Source organism: Pomacea canaliculata, linkage group LG1, assembly GCF_003073045.1.
Source record: "Pomacea canaliculata isolate SZHN2017 linkage group LG1, ASM307304v1, whole genome shotgun sequence".
Lineage (NCBI taxonomy): Eukaryota > Metazoa > Mollusca > Gastropoda > Architaenioglossa > Ampullariidae > Pomacea > Pomacea canaliculata.
Genome location: NC_037590.1, coordinates 12,277,232 through 12,294,858, shown reverse-complemented (window position 1 = coordinate 12,294,858; position 17,627 = coordinate 12,277,232). Strand labels below are relative to the sequence as shown.

Genomic DNA, 17,627 nt, shown 5'->3' with positions numbered 1-17,627 from the left:
GCATGGAATTCACGAAGTGAAGGAGTTTTACCAACAACAACACAAGGTTGTGAAGGGAGTTCCGATAAAGGACATCCTCGTTGTACTCGGTGACTGGAATGCTCAGCCTACCAGCAATAGGCAGGAACGGTGGGCAAATTTATCTCTGGCGAAACGGACGATAGCGGTGCCAGAGTCCTTGAATTTGCGCAGAGCCAGAGACTCACCTTCGCCAACACCTTACACCACTACAAGAAAGCGATTACACGCAGTCACCAGACGGATAGGTTCATACTCAAATCGACTCAAACGTTGCTGTTGTTTTCAAGACCACAGTTAAAGGAAAATTTGCGGCGCGGAAACCTGTAGAATGTGATGTCGACACCCTCACTGGAAACATAAAAGAAAATAGTCAAGGAGCTTTGAAGAGAGATAAGAAAAGCCAACCTGAATCAGGTACCAGATACAAAGAATTTAAGTATGTCATCAAGAAAGGGAGAAAAGCAGCTAGGCAGAACTTGATCGAGAGAGCAATGCCGCGACACAGAGAATGGAATGGCACGAGGTCACAGCTAAAAGGCATATCAAGGATAGATCACTAAAGCATCTCAATCATCTGTCACGGACCAGTCCGTGCCTCCTGTGGTTTTTTTGTTGTTGTTGTTGGTGTACGTGTGTGCATGTGTGTGTTGACAACAGTGTCTCGCCTGAGTTTTATGGAAGAGGTGAAACACGAAATTTAGCAAAATTCACGTGCGGTCCGGGGAGTGCTCACCCCTGGCCAAGCGTTGACATGGGGTGGGTATTTAAGCCCGACCATGAGCAGCTAGGGGCCGATCTTAACTTTGTGGCGTTGTGTTTATACTTCACTAATCTCTGTGGATGTAATACGAGGGAAGTATTCTCCCTCGTATTACTGTGAAGTGAGCAGCTGTACTACTGGGGATGTACTTCTGCGGTGCCACATTTCATCCTATATTTTCGCCGTAAGAGCTCTGTGGATAGGAGCTACAAGTAGTGTGTATTTTCGGGGTCAAGAAGCTGCATCCCGTCGAGACGAGCAGGAACCGTGGATTTGGTGTGCGCCAGCTGGAGCACCGACCGCCACCAGGAAGGTACCTGGGCAGCAGAGAATAATCCGCGGGAGGAGGAGAGGCTTCCTCCAAGCTTCGAATCAGCTTTATCTCGTCCGACCCATCCGCTTGATAACAACTTCTCGGTATTGTAAAACTCTTTTGGTTTTACCATTGAACTTCAGAAGAGGATAATATATATGTCTCATAAAACTGAGGACCTGAAAGTGACTATACTGTTATAACTTGTTGAATCTCAAGGATTTACCGGTAATGTTGGAACTGTGGTTGATGCCGTGTGAATATTGTCAAGGACGTACATGTAACTCTGTGTTGATGCCGTGTAGATTTCGGCAAGTAACGAACTTTATTTGTATGAACATGATGGATAGTTGTTTATATTGACGTGTTGATTATCGATGTATTTTACTTGCAATCTTTTTTTTTTTTGTTTGCCGACGGAGAGAAAGTGGTAAACTAAATATTAATACTTGGTTCCTTTTGATTTTGTGCTTGTGTGTAATAATTATTTGTGCCTCCAAGGTGGGTACATCCACCTTCTAGCGATCTCGTTATTTGTTTATTTGAAAGAATGCGCATGTATGAGGTTTATCCGTGACATCATCGAAGACAGCAATGGTACCCTTCAAACAAAAAAGAATGCTGTACTCAGTTGATGAACTGTGTACTGCAAGGACCTCTACAACTTCCGTCTGAACACCGATGCCAAGATCATTCTAAACAACCAGACAGGAAGCAGTATACCTGAAGACCCACCCTTTTAAACAGCAAACAGTTCTAGAACTACATAAGTGCCAGAACCATAAGCACTAACCCAAGCAAAGTTATGCTAAAGGTCATACAGAACAGAATCAGCACCACTACAGAGGAACTGCTAGCTGTAGAACAGGCTGGCTTCAAATAGAAGCTTACTTTCGTACCACAGTAGGCGTACATCAAGGATGTACTCTATCACCAGAGCTGTTTAATATCTTTTCGGAGAACATCATGCTCGACACCCTCCACAACTATCATAGTTTCATTCCCATTACTGGAAGACTGATTTGCAACCTACGCTTTGCAGGAGACACAGATCTGTTAGCAGTTAATTAACACAGAACTACAAGACCTGTCAACTGACTGACAGACAAATGCATATGGAATGGAGGCTGAAAGGAGCGAATCTATGGTCAGTGGCTGCGGCAAAGCAGAAATCTTCATGTAGGGGGCACACCTTGAAGACACAAGAAGTTTCAGAGACTTGGGAGTCACCCTGTCCAAAGATGGCAGCTAATTATTATCTGCATCAGGATCTCAACAGCAACAGCAGTAGTAGCTAAGCTAGATAGGATCTGTCATTGGCAAAAGATAGAGTTCACTAAAAAGTACAGTCTGTACCAATTCCTGATATCAGTACCGATCCTGCTCTACCTTTCATTTGGATATTTTTACGTGTATATAACTTCATCACTTTGCTTTTTTTCTTGTGTCAGTCGTGTATGTTTTGAAGGCAAGTGTCTTTCCTCGTGTGAAGTGCTTGAAAAAAAGAACGGGAGGACCTACAATCAGTGCCAGTGCCAAGATGGTGAGGCTGTAAAATTATTTCAAACAAGTGTCTTTTGCCACTCACTGATGCATTACTATTGCGATCTAATTTATACTACTGCTCCATTAAAATAGAATTATTTAGTACTTAATTTACACTACTGTTCCATTAAAAATAGAATTGTTTAGCATTTAATTTGTAACAGAGTGGTAGCATGATGTGAGTAGTAAACGTGCTACCACACACTCAAGCAGATGTAGGAAGAAAGCTGGCAGATGTATTTTGCTGAAGTGGTCTGAACGAAATACCACAGCTGCACTCCTCTACAGTAGGTTACAGGGTGGAGTCGTGGGCGGAAGCTGTCTTTCCTTTGTTCTGTAGTGTCGCTACTGATCATGTCTCCAGCACGTCTCGTGTCAGCTCCGCCTTTATGTACACCTCGCAGGGCTAAACTTCTCGTGATTCTCATGTAGGTCCACTTTAGTCAGCACCTTTAATTGTAGTCAATCATCACAGAGCACACTTGCTGGTGCTGCATTGCATCTTCTGCTACAGTAACTATAATTCCCCGAAGTGTAGTCACCTACTGCTCTTAACGTTTTCTTTTGCGATGTTTGGAAGGAATGGGTTAGCTAGAGAATAGCAATTTTCAAATCCTTTTTATAAGACTGCCTAAATGATTGCTCAGTGAATAGTCTGTCAGTATAGTACAGGTATATGAAAGCACGTTGTAAAAGTATTCCCAGGGGCTCTTGGAATGATACTCAGATCTCCGATATTTACCAAACGGATTAATATGAATAATGACAGTTCACAATAAAACTGTATCAAACGAAAGTGACATAACGTAGCACGAATAACAGTAAAATATAAATAGTAACAATCCGCTAATAAATCCTTGAATATGCATCATATGGCGTTCTCTTATGATGGAATTTTCCCCTTAAAGGGCTTTAATATTAGCAGATAACAATTTTTTTTTTGTGGGCAAGTTTTTGATAGGAGTCAAGATTGTAATTCGGTAGGTCTTAAGAATTTAATTGTTACTAAGGTGACTGGTGCCGCACTTGCAGTCTTCGCCAACAATATTTTTAATTTTTTACTCATGTTGTCTGTCATTTCACACAGATATTAATGCCTGCAAACACTGTTGTCAGGAGGTCCTTGGCAACGAAAACAAATGTTTACCAACTGTAACGTCTCTTGGCTTTCGAGAACCCTGCTACAAAGGTTGTATGCAATGAAGTGAGTGAAGGGTGTGAAGAGATTAAAGTTCTTTTACTTCTCTGGTGAAAAAGTGTACAATGTGTATAATGCTAAATGTTTTGACCATGGATCAACATCGCAGAAGAAACAAATAGTATAGTGTTTAGTCTGACTCATGCTATCTATACATCTGGATGTCATCTAGGATACATAACTGAAAACTTGTTCTAAACTAGAGGTCGCGTGTAAAGGTCGCAACATATTCGCGATAATTCTACTGGTGTAGTTTCCATTCTATGTGCAGCATATAAAGTGCGTGCCAAAGGAGGATGTTCCTTGCGGCAATGGTATCTTAGACAAAAACGAAGAATGCGACGTAGGAGAGAGCGTCGTGAAAAACCAAGATAAATGTTGTAGCAGAACTTGTCATCTCAGAGAATCTGCACAATGCAGGTAAACTAGTTTTTTGCGTCTTCACGTAATAACTTTTCGATCATTTGAGATAATATTCCAGTTTATTTTAATTTCATTCCCATCCAAGCTGGTATTTCAGGAGTTTCTATAATTATCATTTAGACCAGTACTTAAAACATCTACGCTGGTCACGCAGCAGTTGCTGGTAGCACGTACTAATTAATGCGAAAGGTAAGAGAAGAAATGCGACGGTTGGGTTGAGTTATTCGCATACCAGTGAACAGTGACGTTGTGACGGTATGAGGGTGGAGGGGGGCGCGGGGGTGGCCTAGCCAGCTCTGTGTTGCCCCTCTGCCATGTAACGGTCAACTGCGTAATAGAGGGGGGATGGAGGGAAGGTTGACACGCGTGATTGTCCTGCTGTTCGTGGAAAGCGCGGCCACGACATTCAGCGAATTCCACGTGCGGCTCTGAGCAGTGCCCACACCTGGTCTAGTGTGACTGGAGTGGGTATTTAAGCCCGACCGTAGCGGGCATCGATCTATCGAGGGGCTATCGATCCAGCGGCGGCTGTTATTTATGGATTTGTGGATTTGAGTGAATTTATTTCACTGACTCACTGTTGCTGCTTTTGCTGCGGAGCCGCTGCTGCTGTTTTTGGGATTGCAACCTCAGAAGAACTGCTGCTGTTGTGGTTAGCCGCCCACTGTAAGTTTGCTGAAGGTTCCACGGTGATTCTGCCGCTGGGAGCGGTGGATAATCGCCGAGCTGACGAAAGGTTCCTGTGTAAAGAACAACCAGATCCGGCGCTAAGACGGAAAGCATCGCATTCCGAGCCTCGGAGAGTGTTGAGCAACTGGGCTCCACCCTCGTTTATGTCAGCGACGACAACCCACCGACTGCGGGGAGGGCCGTCGCTGTCTTCTGTAAATTCCTTCAGCGAGCGGAGGAAAGACACGTCCGTGGAGTGTCGAGGACACCGAAGATTTTTGCTTTTTGAGTTTCGTCCCCCATTGTACTCTCCACCGTCATCGATAGAGGGAGAGTAAGACTGTTGATTCGGAATTTTAGGATTTTGTGTGTGTTGCTAAATATTTATGAGCACGTGGACTTTTCTTGTGGCTTAGAAAATTACTCTACGAGACTTATCATTGCGAATGCCTTGAAATCGACATGTGTTGCTAGTCTTTGTGGATTTAAGTTCGCAGTTTTGGAAACTGCTGAAGACCTGACTGCGTGCGGTGTTAGTATCTGTGTTTTATAATATTTGGTGTATGCTATTGTAACTCTGATATCGTTGTGTATTAGGGGAAGTGTATGGTTTAAACTGCTCTATTTTGAAATTTCATGTATTGCTATTTATTTTTAAAGTTTTCGTGTATAATAATTATTTGGACGTCTCAGCCTGAAGTGATCTCATGTTTTGTTATTGGAAAGAATGCTCATGTCAGACTGTTGGTCGTGACAGACGTTAACCACTATGGCATGCAACCCTTGCGTCTTGTACCTTTTGAAAAGAGAACAATCAGTAACAGGGCATCTGAAGTACTCATTCTGTTCTGGGCGTTTACAGTGATTTCAACAAACCGTGCTGTAAAGACTGCAAAATCGCGCCAAAAGGAACTGTTTGTGAGGATAACTTTAAACTTCTGTGTATGGAGAGCGCAAAGTGCGAGTATCCTTTTGTTGTTTAATGAAATGGACAGTTGATAATGCCACAGACCTGTATTAGTGGACTGCTGGCAGAAGAGTTATTTCCAGTTAACTGCTAAAACGAGGTAGGTGTTTACAAAGCTTGTGGTTTAGTCCCATTCATTGTTTAGGCTCGCCGAGACTAGCAGCGAACTTGGCAAGAAGCTAAGCGTTGGTCTCGGCAGACAGCAATCCACCTAAACACGTTCGTAATTAAACCTAACGCCTCTCCCTTCATCCTGTACTCGCAAATGTCTATGTCATATTATAAGTCAAATACTAAAGTATTCATGTGTGATAATTTTTATTTGTTTGTCTGATTTCCTCTGCACATTGATCCTTACGACGAAGCAGTGGTGTGTTGTGAGCAAAACATATTTGCAGTTATTTCTGATTGCATTTTTGTCTGTTTGATTTTTGCCTTCATATATTTCCTTGACGGTTGATGAGTGGTGTTTCCGCTGATTGTCCGTCTGCTGTGCCAAAAGAGAATGGATCAGTCTGCATTGGAGAGTATGTTATGTCATTGGTACCGCTTTATTCATACATAATTCTTACTTTATTATGAGCTTTGTAAAAAAAATTCATTTATATTTGTATTAAATTTAATACATGTGTAATTAGTGTTTGAAATTAAGATTATAAATATGTGAAATGTATAGAGATAGAAACTGACAGTACAGAGTCATTAGCTTCAAAATGACATTTTATTGTCATAAAAGGATGACATGTCATGAGACTATTCAATAGAAGAGGGCTTGATACAAGTGACCGAGGTGCTATACAGCACCATGCTGTACACCACAGTAAACATCTTTTCTAACAGCTGCTGGAGGTGCTAAAGCTGCCCTCTGTCGTTTGTACTTCTTAACTTTATCTTGGAGAACATTATGCAAGAAACCTTCCATGATTTTCTTTATTGGTTGTAGACATGTATCAAGTCAGTCTGCGCTTTGCAGTGCAACCGATCTCATGGTAGACACTAACAACAATCTTCTAGACCTCACTCACAGACTGACAAATGAGTTGCATGTTTGTATGGAAATAGCAAGAACAAAGAGACAATCAGTACACAATTGCACAGCAAATCAGACTTCCTTGTAGACTAAGAGCAGTGGAGTTTAGTTGTATCACTTACTTGGGAGCTATGTCATCAAAGATGGCTGAAAACTGCAAAAATCCAAATAGAATTGCAATAGTGACATCAGTAATGACTGTAATGACAGTAATGGCACATAATAAAGTTTCTTCGAAACATTGACTCGTTCATTCTGCCCTGTAAGCGCGAAACATTAGGCAAAGAAAAGAATGACATAGCCTTGAGATTACAAAAAAATGTCCGTCCTGCGAGCTAATAACTCCATTGTAACTAAAACCAAAATAAACAAAACTTATATATCTGTTCGCAATAAAACGTAAACAAAAATATTACAACAGAAGAGAAGATAAAATTCAAATATACACTGCAGGGCTTCTGTTAAGGCTAAATTCTTTGGGGTCCCAAGGACCCCTTCTTCAGATTTCTAAGGGGTCCCAGGCTAACTCTAAGGGGTCCCTTTACAAAGTTGAAAAAAAAAAACCAACACATCAACTACTTTGTTCAACTGTCTTTAAGGCACACAAAGCACTGTAATGTCTAGTCAGAAACGGCGAGATTTCTGTGCCACGAAGAGTGTGCAAGCATCTGTGATGAGCTTATGCTCACTGTACTTGGGTTGCTCACTTTCTTTCCGTTTCTGAGACGATGATTCTAACCACGCTGTCAACGACATCTTGGAAATAGGTTAACGGAACTCTTCCCGGTAAGGGGAAAAAACTCGGTGCAAGGGAAGTAACTCTCCCCTTATAGCAGACGACAACAATAGGTTGGGCTACGATGTCAGACACTACAGGTCAGTTACCCAATTTTGTATCTGTTCTTCTCCCAAATTTGAAGGGGTCCCCTGGGACCCCATTGATGAAAATTGAAGGGGTCCTCCGAACTTTTAATGCGTACTGTACGCAATTTTTTGCGTAAGCAGAAGCCCTGTACACCATATTATTTGTGAGTGAGGAAAAATGTTTATTTTTTTCTTTTATTTCAGAGGCCAGTGTATTAGCGGCACATGTATTACCAAGGACTGTAACGAGCTGGGAAAAAAGGAAAAGAAGCTCTACAGGGCCTGCATATGTGATCGTAATGGTAAGATCTTTAAACTGCCCTGAGAATTAATTTTATTAACACCTAGCTCGTGTCTTGGCATCGCCTTGCCTACACTTAGAAATGTACTCCTCAATAATAATAATAATCATCATCAATCATTAATCATGAAAAATCTTCAATCATCAATCATCATTATCAATCATCTCCATCATCATGTCCATCCTCCTCCTCATCATCTCCATCATCATCATCATCATCATCATCATCATCATCCATCATCATCACCATCTCGATCATCACCATCATCACCATCATCACCACCATCATCATCATCAATCGTCATCATCAATCAATCACCATAAATCATCATCATCAATCATCATCATCATCAACAACGTCAATCGTCGTCAATCGTCGTCGTCGTCATCGCAATCGTCATCACCATCATCACCATCACTAACATCAATCGTCAACGTCAATCGTCGTCGTCATCGTCGTCGTCATCGTCATCGCAATCATCATCATCATCATCATCATCATCATGATCAATTGCCTCTCCCAACCATCAAGAGAGTCTCCCAGTGCATTACAAAAACAGAAAAATACAATAATGATAACAACCACTAAGGGTTTAAAATCTGCAGTTTTGTAACAGAAGAAGTATGCGTTATTACGAAGTATTTGAGAAAATCCATTGACCAACAGGTAGAACAAATACTATTTTCATTGAGAGTGCAGTCGACGTCCTGTACACGCACTGTTCTTTGAGTCTGAACATGTAGCAGAAAATACAGTGACTAAGCACGATTGGTAGATGAAAAAGTGTGTAATGTGCATAAGGCTCAATGTTAGGACCATGGATACAAGTCGCAGAAGAGACAAAATATCATAGACGTCTGATGTCTGTTCAGTGAATAGTCTGTCAATATGGTACAGATATATAAAAGCATGTTGTATAAATATTCCCAGGAGCTCTTGGAATGATAATAGAATCTCTGATATATACCAAGCGGATTATATGAATAATGACAGTTCACAATCAAACTATATCAAACAAAAGTGACATAGCCTGGCACGAGTAGAAGTAAAATTTTGCTATCGTAACAACCCACTAATAAATCCTTGAATATACATACAATGACGTGCTCAGCTGACAAAATTTTTATACTTAAAGGGTTTTAATATTAGCAGATAATAATATTTTTTGTGGGCAAGTTTTCGATATGAGTCAAGATTGTAATTCAGTAGGACATCAGAATTTAATTGATACTAAGGCGACAGGTGTCGCACTTTCAGTCTTCGCCAACAATTTTTCCCTCCTTGTGCTGGCTGTAACTTTACTCAGAACTGATTATGTTGTTTATTACAGTGATCGATGCCTGCAAACGCTGCTGTCAGGAGGAATTTGGCAACAAGACTTACGGCGAATGTTTGCCAAGAAAAACGCCTCTTGGCTTTCGAGAACGCTGCTACAAAGGTGTATGCAATGAAGTGAGTCACTGGTTAAGACAGTGTTAAGATTTAATGGTAAAAACAAATTATGTAACTTTTTTATATTTTTAGACGGACTGATGACATATTTATATATAATTCTGCATGTCAATCAAGGCTACGTAAGCCTGAAAACTTTTCTAAACTTAAGGTCGCGTGTAAAGGCCGCAACATATTCGCGATTCTACTGGTGTAGTTTCCATTCTATCTGCAGGAAGAAAAGTGCGTGCCAGAGGAGGATGTTCCTTGCGGCAATGGCGTCTTAGACGAAAACGAGGAATGCGACGCTGCAGAGGAAAGCTTAAAAAACCAAGATAAATGCTGTAACAGTACTTGTCATCTCAGAGAATCTGCACAATGCAGGTAAACTAGTGTTTTAAGTATCTCCACGTGCTAACATTTCGATCATAATTTTTAGATATTATTCCAGCTTACTTTAATTTCATTCCCATCCATGCTGGAATTTCAGGAGATGCTATCTCATTTCGACCAGTAATGAAAAAACTACGCTGGTCACACATCAGTTGCTGGTAGCACGTACCAATTAATATGAAAGGTAATATAAGAAATGAGACGGTTGGGTTCAGTTATTGTAATGCGGGTGAACAGTGACGTGAACCACTGTTACATGCAACCCTTGCGTCTTGTACCTTTTAAAAAAAGAACAATCAGTAACAGGGCATCTGAAGTAATCATTCTCTTCTGGGCGATTACAGTGATTTCAACAAACCGTGCTGTAAAGACTGCAAAATCGTGCCACAAGGAACTGTTTGTGAATATAACTTTGACCAACCGTGTATGGAAATCGCAAGATGCGAGTATCCTTTTGTTGTTTAATCAACTAAACATTTGATGATAACTAACGCCTCTCCCTTCACCCTGTACACGCAAATGTCTATGTCATATTATAAGTCAAATATTAGTTTTCATGTGTGATAATTTTTATTTATTTGTCTGATTTCCTCTGCACATTGATCCTTACGAGGAAGCAGTGGTGTGTTGTGAGCAAAACATATTTGCAGTTATTTCTGATTGCATTTTCGTCTGTGTTTGATTTTTGCCTGCATGTTGTTCCTTGACGGTTGATGAGTGGTGTTTCCACTGACTGTCCGTCTGCTGTGCCAAAAGAGAATGGAATAACCTGCCATGGAGAGTATGTCATGTCTTTTGTACCGCTTTTTGCATACATAATTCTTATTTTATTATGAGCTTTTTTAAAAAAATACATTAATCTTTGTATTATATTTCATAAAAATGTGATAGTGTTTGAAATTAAGATTATAAATATGTGAAATGTATAGAGATAGAAACCGAAAGTACAGCGTCATTGGCTTCAAAATGACATTTTATTGTCATAAAGGGATGACATGTCATGAGACTATTTAATAGAAGAGGGCTTGATACAAGTGACCGAGGTGCTATGCAGCACCATGCAGTACACCACAGTAAACCTCTTTTCAAAACTCTGTTGGCTTTGCTAAAGAAGCCCTCTGTCGTTTGTACTGTCATCAAAGATGGCAGATAAACTGCAAAATTTTTTGTAGAATTGTAATAGTGACACCAGTAATGGCTATTCCATTGTGCACCGTGAGTGCAACACATCAGGCAGAGAAATAAGGATTCCTTGAGATGGTGAGAAATGTAACTTTCGAGAGCCACTGAAACTCCAGTGGGATAAAATAAGAAACAAGCAAACTACAAACAAAAATAGTAATATTTGTAATAAAACCTAAGCATAAATAACAGTAAAGAAGAGAAGATGAAATGTAAATACACACAGAATTCGTTATTAGGAAAAGTGTTTGGTTTTTGTTATTTCAGAGGCCAGTGTATTAACGGCAGATGTATTACCACATACTGTAAGGAGCTGGGAGAGAAGGATAATCGGCGCTACAGAGCCTGCATGTGTGATCATGACGGTGAGATCTTTGAAGTGTCTAGAGAATTAATTTATTACACCAAGCTCGTGTCTTGGCATCACCTGATCCATAATGGCCTGGAAATGTACTCTACAAGAATCATCATCATCATCATCAATCATCATCATCAATCCATCCGTCCATCCGTTCATCATCAATCCGTCCGTCCGTCCGTCCGTCCGTCATCAATCCATCCGTCCGTCCGTCCATCCATCCATCATCATCATCAATCATCAATCTTAAATCAATCTATAAATCAATCATAAATGAATCATCAATCATAAATCATCAATCAATCATTGTCATCATCAATCATCAATCATCAATCATCATCATCATGGACGCGTTCTCCCGGTGGAATGTGGGCGATTGCACAAAAATCGTTTTTTTTTAATTCAAAGTATTTCATGGACTATCAGGAAAAGAAATATTACTATTAAATCACAAGAAATAGCAGAGTTTCGTCATGTGTTAAGAGTATGTCTTTGTTTTATGTTCTTGTCCTCTTCGTGCATCAGGTTGCACATAAGGCCTCGACCATAGTCCGCTACTGATGTCGATCGGCTGAAACCCACTCCAGATGACCCATGTCCAGCCCTTTCATCTCCCTTTCCACTGTTCTTCTCCAAGTTTCCTTTGGGTGGCCTCGTTTTCTTCGGCCGTCTGGAGTCCATCGTAGGGCGACTCTGAAGAGGTCTGCTGTCTGCTGGCGGAGCACATGTCCAATCCATCGCCAACGCCTTCGTTGAAACTGCGTGGTGATGAACTCGGTTTCAGCTCTTCGGTGGAGTTCTTCGTTGGTGATCTTATTTGGCCAAAAGATGCTAAGTAGGCGCCTGGGGCATCTGTTTTGGAAGACGTCAAGTCTCTTACAGAGGGATTTGGTCATCTTCCATGATTCGGATCCGTAAAGGAGGGTGCTGATCACAGTTGACTGCAAGATTCTCAGCTTGATCTTCTTACTGATGTTTGTTGCCTTCCATGTGCTCCTGAGTGAGGCGAAGGCCTGGCTGGCTTTCGCCAGTCGGGCTCGAATCTCCACCTCCGCATCCCCGGTGTTTGACATTTTGGACCCAAGATAGGTGAAACTGTCAACTTCCTCAATCTCTTCTCCATTTAGTTTGATGCTGTCTTGGACTCTGTCGTTCACTCTCATACTTTTCGTTTTCCTTGCACTGACCTTCAAGCCAAGGTTTCCAGCTGTTTCTGAGAAGGCCTTTGTTTTTTCTTGCATGTCTGGGTGGCGATGCGACAACAGGGCAATGTCATCAGCAAAGTCCAAGTCTTCTACCGTTGTTGTTGCTGTCATAGTCATGGTCCATCTGATCCCTCTCTTCTCACTGTCGGTGGGAGTCTTCATGATCCAGTCCATGGTCAGTCAGGATGAAGAGGAACGGCAACAGAATGCAGCCCTGCTTCACCCCAGTACTGACGCTGAAAGGGTCTGTGAGCTCCGTGTCACAGACAACCTGGGATTTGAAATTTCTGTACAGCATTGCAATGACCTGAACAAGTTTTGCAGGGAATCCATAATGCCTCAGGATCTTCCATAAAGACTCTCGGTGAGTGCTGTCAAAAGCCTTCTCCAGGTCAATGAAATTGATGTACAGCGGTGTGTTCCACTCGTTGCTCTGCTCCAGAATCTGTCGCAGAATGAAGATGTGTTCGGAGTAGGATCGTCCAGGACGAAATCCTGCTTGCTGTAGTGTTTTTGTTAATGGAATAATAATACGTATTTTGTGAGGATGATTGGTACTCAGCACGAAAATCGTCTAGCTGGCGGTTGACCAATGTATATTTATGTGTAAATATTTTAACACTAATTTGACGAATACTTATTTCAAAAATGATTTATTTTGGTACATTTTGGTACATTTCTGCCAGTCATGGATCAGGATCAGATCCCCAGTGTCCATTTATAAAACCTGAAGGGTCACATAGTTAACAGTTTTTATATGTGGTACCTAAGCTATGGGCATTTTTTTGTTTTGTACATTTACATTTTTCCAAAATTTATTGAGATAATGAAAGTAAAAGTAGCACTCACTTTAATCAAAAGGGGTCGGGTTGACTGTATTTCACACACAAATTTTGGGTTATTAACTTATTTTTTACTTGAGACTGAGCTTGTGTGTTTTATTTCTCTCATCACCATCAAGCAAATGCTTGGGTTGACTAAGAAGTTTGAGTGTCCCCAGCAAGTATTAAATATTTATTCTTCATTTTTAACCACTGCCTCCCCCTCCACTACAAGTAAACATAATTAACATAAAATTAACAGATACACGTGTTTTATATCAGTGTCCAGTAGATTACAAATTCCAGCTTTTGTAAGTTTAATACCCCTAAATCTTTTTCATTTTTCCACCTAAAAAAAAATTATGATTTTTCAATATTTCAAGCTGCATGTCACACAAAAGTTACACTGCAAGTTTGTAGAAAACATTAGAACAACAGTATATAGAACTTACTTTGAAAAAAGTGTAGGAGGGGAAAGCAAGAGTGGAACAGCGAGGACATTAGAAGTCGTAACCTTGTCATCATCAGGGAAGTGTCTGCACAGTGAGCCCCACCTGTCAAGGGTTATAGGTGTTGTAACATCGTTCTCATCAGTCTGAAGTGTCTGATTATCCAGCACTGATTAGCCACTGGATCTTCAAGTGGATAATCCTGGCGGTACAAACAAAGGAGAGAATTCAAGGGGATGTTTATGTGTGTGTGGTCGGACAAGAACTTGGCTTGAACAGTGAAGCGAGGTAGGCTGGTCTGGTTATCCACGGAGCTACATTATAAACCTCAGTGGGTTTGTCCATGTAGCTCGCAACGATACCTTGTCAGAGTCTGTCCTTTAATGTACAATGGAGGGTGTTCAGCGTGCGGTGGCCAGGGCAAGAACGTGAACGAGGGGACTGGTCGTCCTGTGCAGGATCTGCTCGCTGTGGCCCAAAATACGCGTAAGTGGAGGGCTTTGTCAGCTGCCGTGTATATCCAGACGCTTCCTCCTACGACTGGTACGAGTCAAGGGATGAAAGACTGAGGACTGTAGGGAAAATGTTAGGAAACAATGCAAAGCACAGATGGCATTCCCCCATGTTACCTCCATTAGTTAGCTAAGGTTAGTCTCGCGTATCGTGTTTCTCGGCCAGCTCATGCAGCACTCATTCTGTCTGTTACCAGCTTCTGCAGCCTGCAAGCGCTGCTGTCTGGAGGTCTTTGACAACGATACAAATGGTCCGTGTTTCCCTACAAACAAAACACTTAGACCTGGACAACTTTGCTACAACGGTGAATGCGATGAAGTGAGTCGTGAAAAAAGACTATATGTTAAAGTGTCAAGTGATTTTGTGTTGATTAATTATTTCAATCTACGAACATTGTCTTAAAAGAGCTTGATATCGGAATCATTTTTATGATTTTTCGTTTGTTTTCAGGAAGGACTGTGTATTCCATCGGAAGGCCTTTTTACTGTCCGGCTTTTCAAGTTCTTCAACAATTTGGATTTTGACACTCTTGGTACAGGCCAGATTTTCTTAGCACATGGGTTGATCCCATTTAATGTCTCATTTATTTTCTGCACAATCCTCTGTCCTTCGTGGCTTCAGATTCTCCCTTGTTTGAGTGTGGAGAGTGTAACTGATCAGTGTGATCGATATCCTCGCCATTTCTACGTGCCAGACACGTGATTGATTCCACTGATGTTGCTGACCTTATGCAGTGTACCAAATGTCACTTATCTTGTAGTTCTTGAGTGTGTGTGTGTGTGTGAATTGCCCTTGCGATTTACTAAATTGTGCTGTACTCTATTGTAATTCTCACCTTTGCAATGGTTCCCTTCAAGTGTTTGCTGTATTCTGGATGCGGGCTAGTGAACTACTTGATGTTGTCTGAACATTTTGTTCCTCTGTCTGTTTAGTGTATCTATTTCTACTTTCTATCAGGGACTGAATGTTACACTTTGCAAGTCTAGTCCTGATATTTATTACATCTGATAACATCGCCTCAATCTTCATATTTTCTCTTAAGCCCAGAAGTCTTAGAACGGCTCAGTAACGTGGGTGTCCTGTTACAAACTTTTGCCATTAAAATATGATAACTGACATGGACCTGTATTCTTTTCTGCTTGTTCGCAGACAGGTGTGTCTTAAAGACCATACTGAAGTGTTCCTGTTTTAAAAAAAAACAGATATGAATAGATACCCAAATAACATACGAACTCTGTAATTTGGAGCTCCTTACACACAGCCGTTGATGAGATATTTATCTGAAGAGTGCTCGTTTTACATCTGGAATCGTTTCCAGGTTCCAAATCTCACTCCAGCGCTGGACAGCGGTGTCACGTTAGTTTTTAGTTAAGTCACTCGATGTGGTTTTTGTTTGTGAAGAAGATTCAATTTCATTTTTATTCTCCACAATAAAGCAAAAGTTTTCGAGCAACGGAGGTTTTTGTATAGCCTTTAATGCATTAAATTATAGTTTTAAAAGTATAAAATATTTTTAAATGGACCTTGAGACCCCAAAACATCTAAATTATGCGACGAAGTGAAAATACTCGCCTTTTATTTTACCTTTGTTTTTGCGAAAGACGATTAGATGCCTGACAAAATGTTTAGGAGAGAGGCTGAAAAAATAAAAAGAGAATTTTTTAAAACTCAGGTAGCTTTGAGTTGTCCATTGAGCAGTAGGAAAGAAGAAATGAAGAGTCAAAACAGGAACAAAAAGCCTCTCCTGTCGCTGGCCACCAGTTGCTATGAACGTGTCAGGCATTGTACACGCATATCTTTTTATTGCTTTTTTTTAACAAAAAAAAAAAAACATAGCAGAACTTTTTAATTTAAAATTAATCGTGGATTGAAACTTTAAGAAGCAAATAATTTTGTTGTTTTTTCAAAGCGGAGACCATGAAGACTAACCTCGTCATGACTGTCGTGTTTCTGACAGCACTGTTCTGGATCCCAATCAGCTGCTGCATTTCCTGCATAGTAAGTTCTGATCCTATAAACATTCCAGCTTGTCTCACATCCAACAAATATAACGACATACTCGTAGTTGAGTTTCTTAGGCTTAGTTTTTCTTTCACTGTCTTTTTTATACAGAAACCTTCAGCCTTATTCTATTTTTCTCGACGTATATATATATATATTTATTTTTATGCACACCAGAACATTTCTGACATTATGGTGTGTATTTTAATACGCTCACGTTATTCTATATCTTGTCAATTTGGACTCATTGTGTTGTATGATCTTTTGCACAGGACAGGAAAAACAAGGCACGCAAAATACCACCCACTGAAAGAACTTCTTCATCCATGGAGCGCGAGTCTTATGAAATGGGGAATGTGAATCCGGCAGAATCTTATGTGAATCCGGCAGGATCTTCAGACGCTTTAGCAGAATCTTCCATCGAGCCTGAAGAATCTTCAATCGACCCTGCAGGATTTCCAGTCGATCCGTACGCACAACCGTAAGGTCCAACGCCTGCCAAACGCCAATGAAGGGATGTGGACAAGAATAAAATAAGTCCATCAGTACTGTAAGAAACAGTATTAACACGAAATATTTCAAAGTCTGGCCTAACACCAACAGACTAAATAATACCTTAAATATATTTTGTCTCTTCTGATCAAAGACTGTTACTTTATAAAATGTCACAAGCACACACCAAAGAATATAACATTTCTTAAATTACATATTTAAGACTTGTTTCTATAACTTAACACTGTCTTAAAGAAGCAAATGAAATCCAATGCTTACAAGCCGCTAAGAAACATGTCCTGACGATGCTGAAAGTATACATCGAGTTTTATCTCAGCAAAAAAAAAATTAGATAAAAAGTTTAAAATTGTTTTTGTGCACAGCGTTTCTATGAAATGGATTATTTAAATAGGTTTAATGCCTTTCTTTAAGTATTAGCTCGTTTCAGTTTGACTTGTTTCGTTGGACTGTATTTAAAAACAATTCTGGCTAATGTTGGTACACATGACGCTGGACACTGAACTGTTTCAAAGTAAGAAAAAAAAATATATATATACATTGCCACAGACTGATAACAAAACTACATTTTCAATATGAACAATTAGCTCATTGACAATATATTTGAAATTCGTTATTTAGTAGTTAAGACGGAGTTGAAAAGTTTCTTTACTCAGACAAGGAAATAAAACA

The 17,627-nt window shown here is 40.4% G+C and overlaps 2 protein-coding genes across 2 annotated transcripts in view; both read left to right on the top strand.

Moving 5' to 3' along the window:
• LOC112559111 (ADAM 17-like protease) overlaps nt 1-4,208 on the top strand; it is a 17,837-nt gene extending 13,629 nt beyond the window's left edge. Inside the window, exons 9-11 of the mRNA XM_025230067.1 lie at nt 2,546-2,637; nt 3,727-3,843; nt 4,109-4,208. Coding sequence (XP_025085852.1) covers nt 2,546-2,637; nt 3,727-3,842 — 208 coding nt within the window. The 3' untranslated portion in view covers nt 3,843; nt 4,109-4,208. The remainder of the gene's footprint in view (nt 1-2,545; nt 2,638-3,726; nt 3,844-4,108) is intronic.
• Nucleotides 4,115-17,627, top strand: LOC112559097 (ADAM 17-like protease). Its single transcript, XM_025230025.1, has 13 exons — nt 4,115-4,257; nt 5,792-5,893; nt 6,361-6,423; nt 7,995-8,092; nt 9,423-9,544; nt 9,759-9,907; nt 10,261-10,362; nt 10,635-10,697; nt 11,366-11,463; nt 14,641-14,762; nt 14,895-14,976; nt 16,354-16,442; nt 16,718-17,627. Exons 2-13 carry the CDS (start codon nt 5,874-5,876, stop codon nt 16,928-16,930), a joined length of 1,221 nt encoding a protein of 406 aa, XP_025085810.1. The 5' UTR covers nt 4,115-4,257; nt 5,792-5,873; the 3' UTR covers nt 16,931-17,627.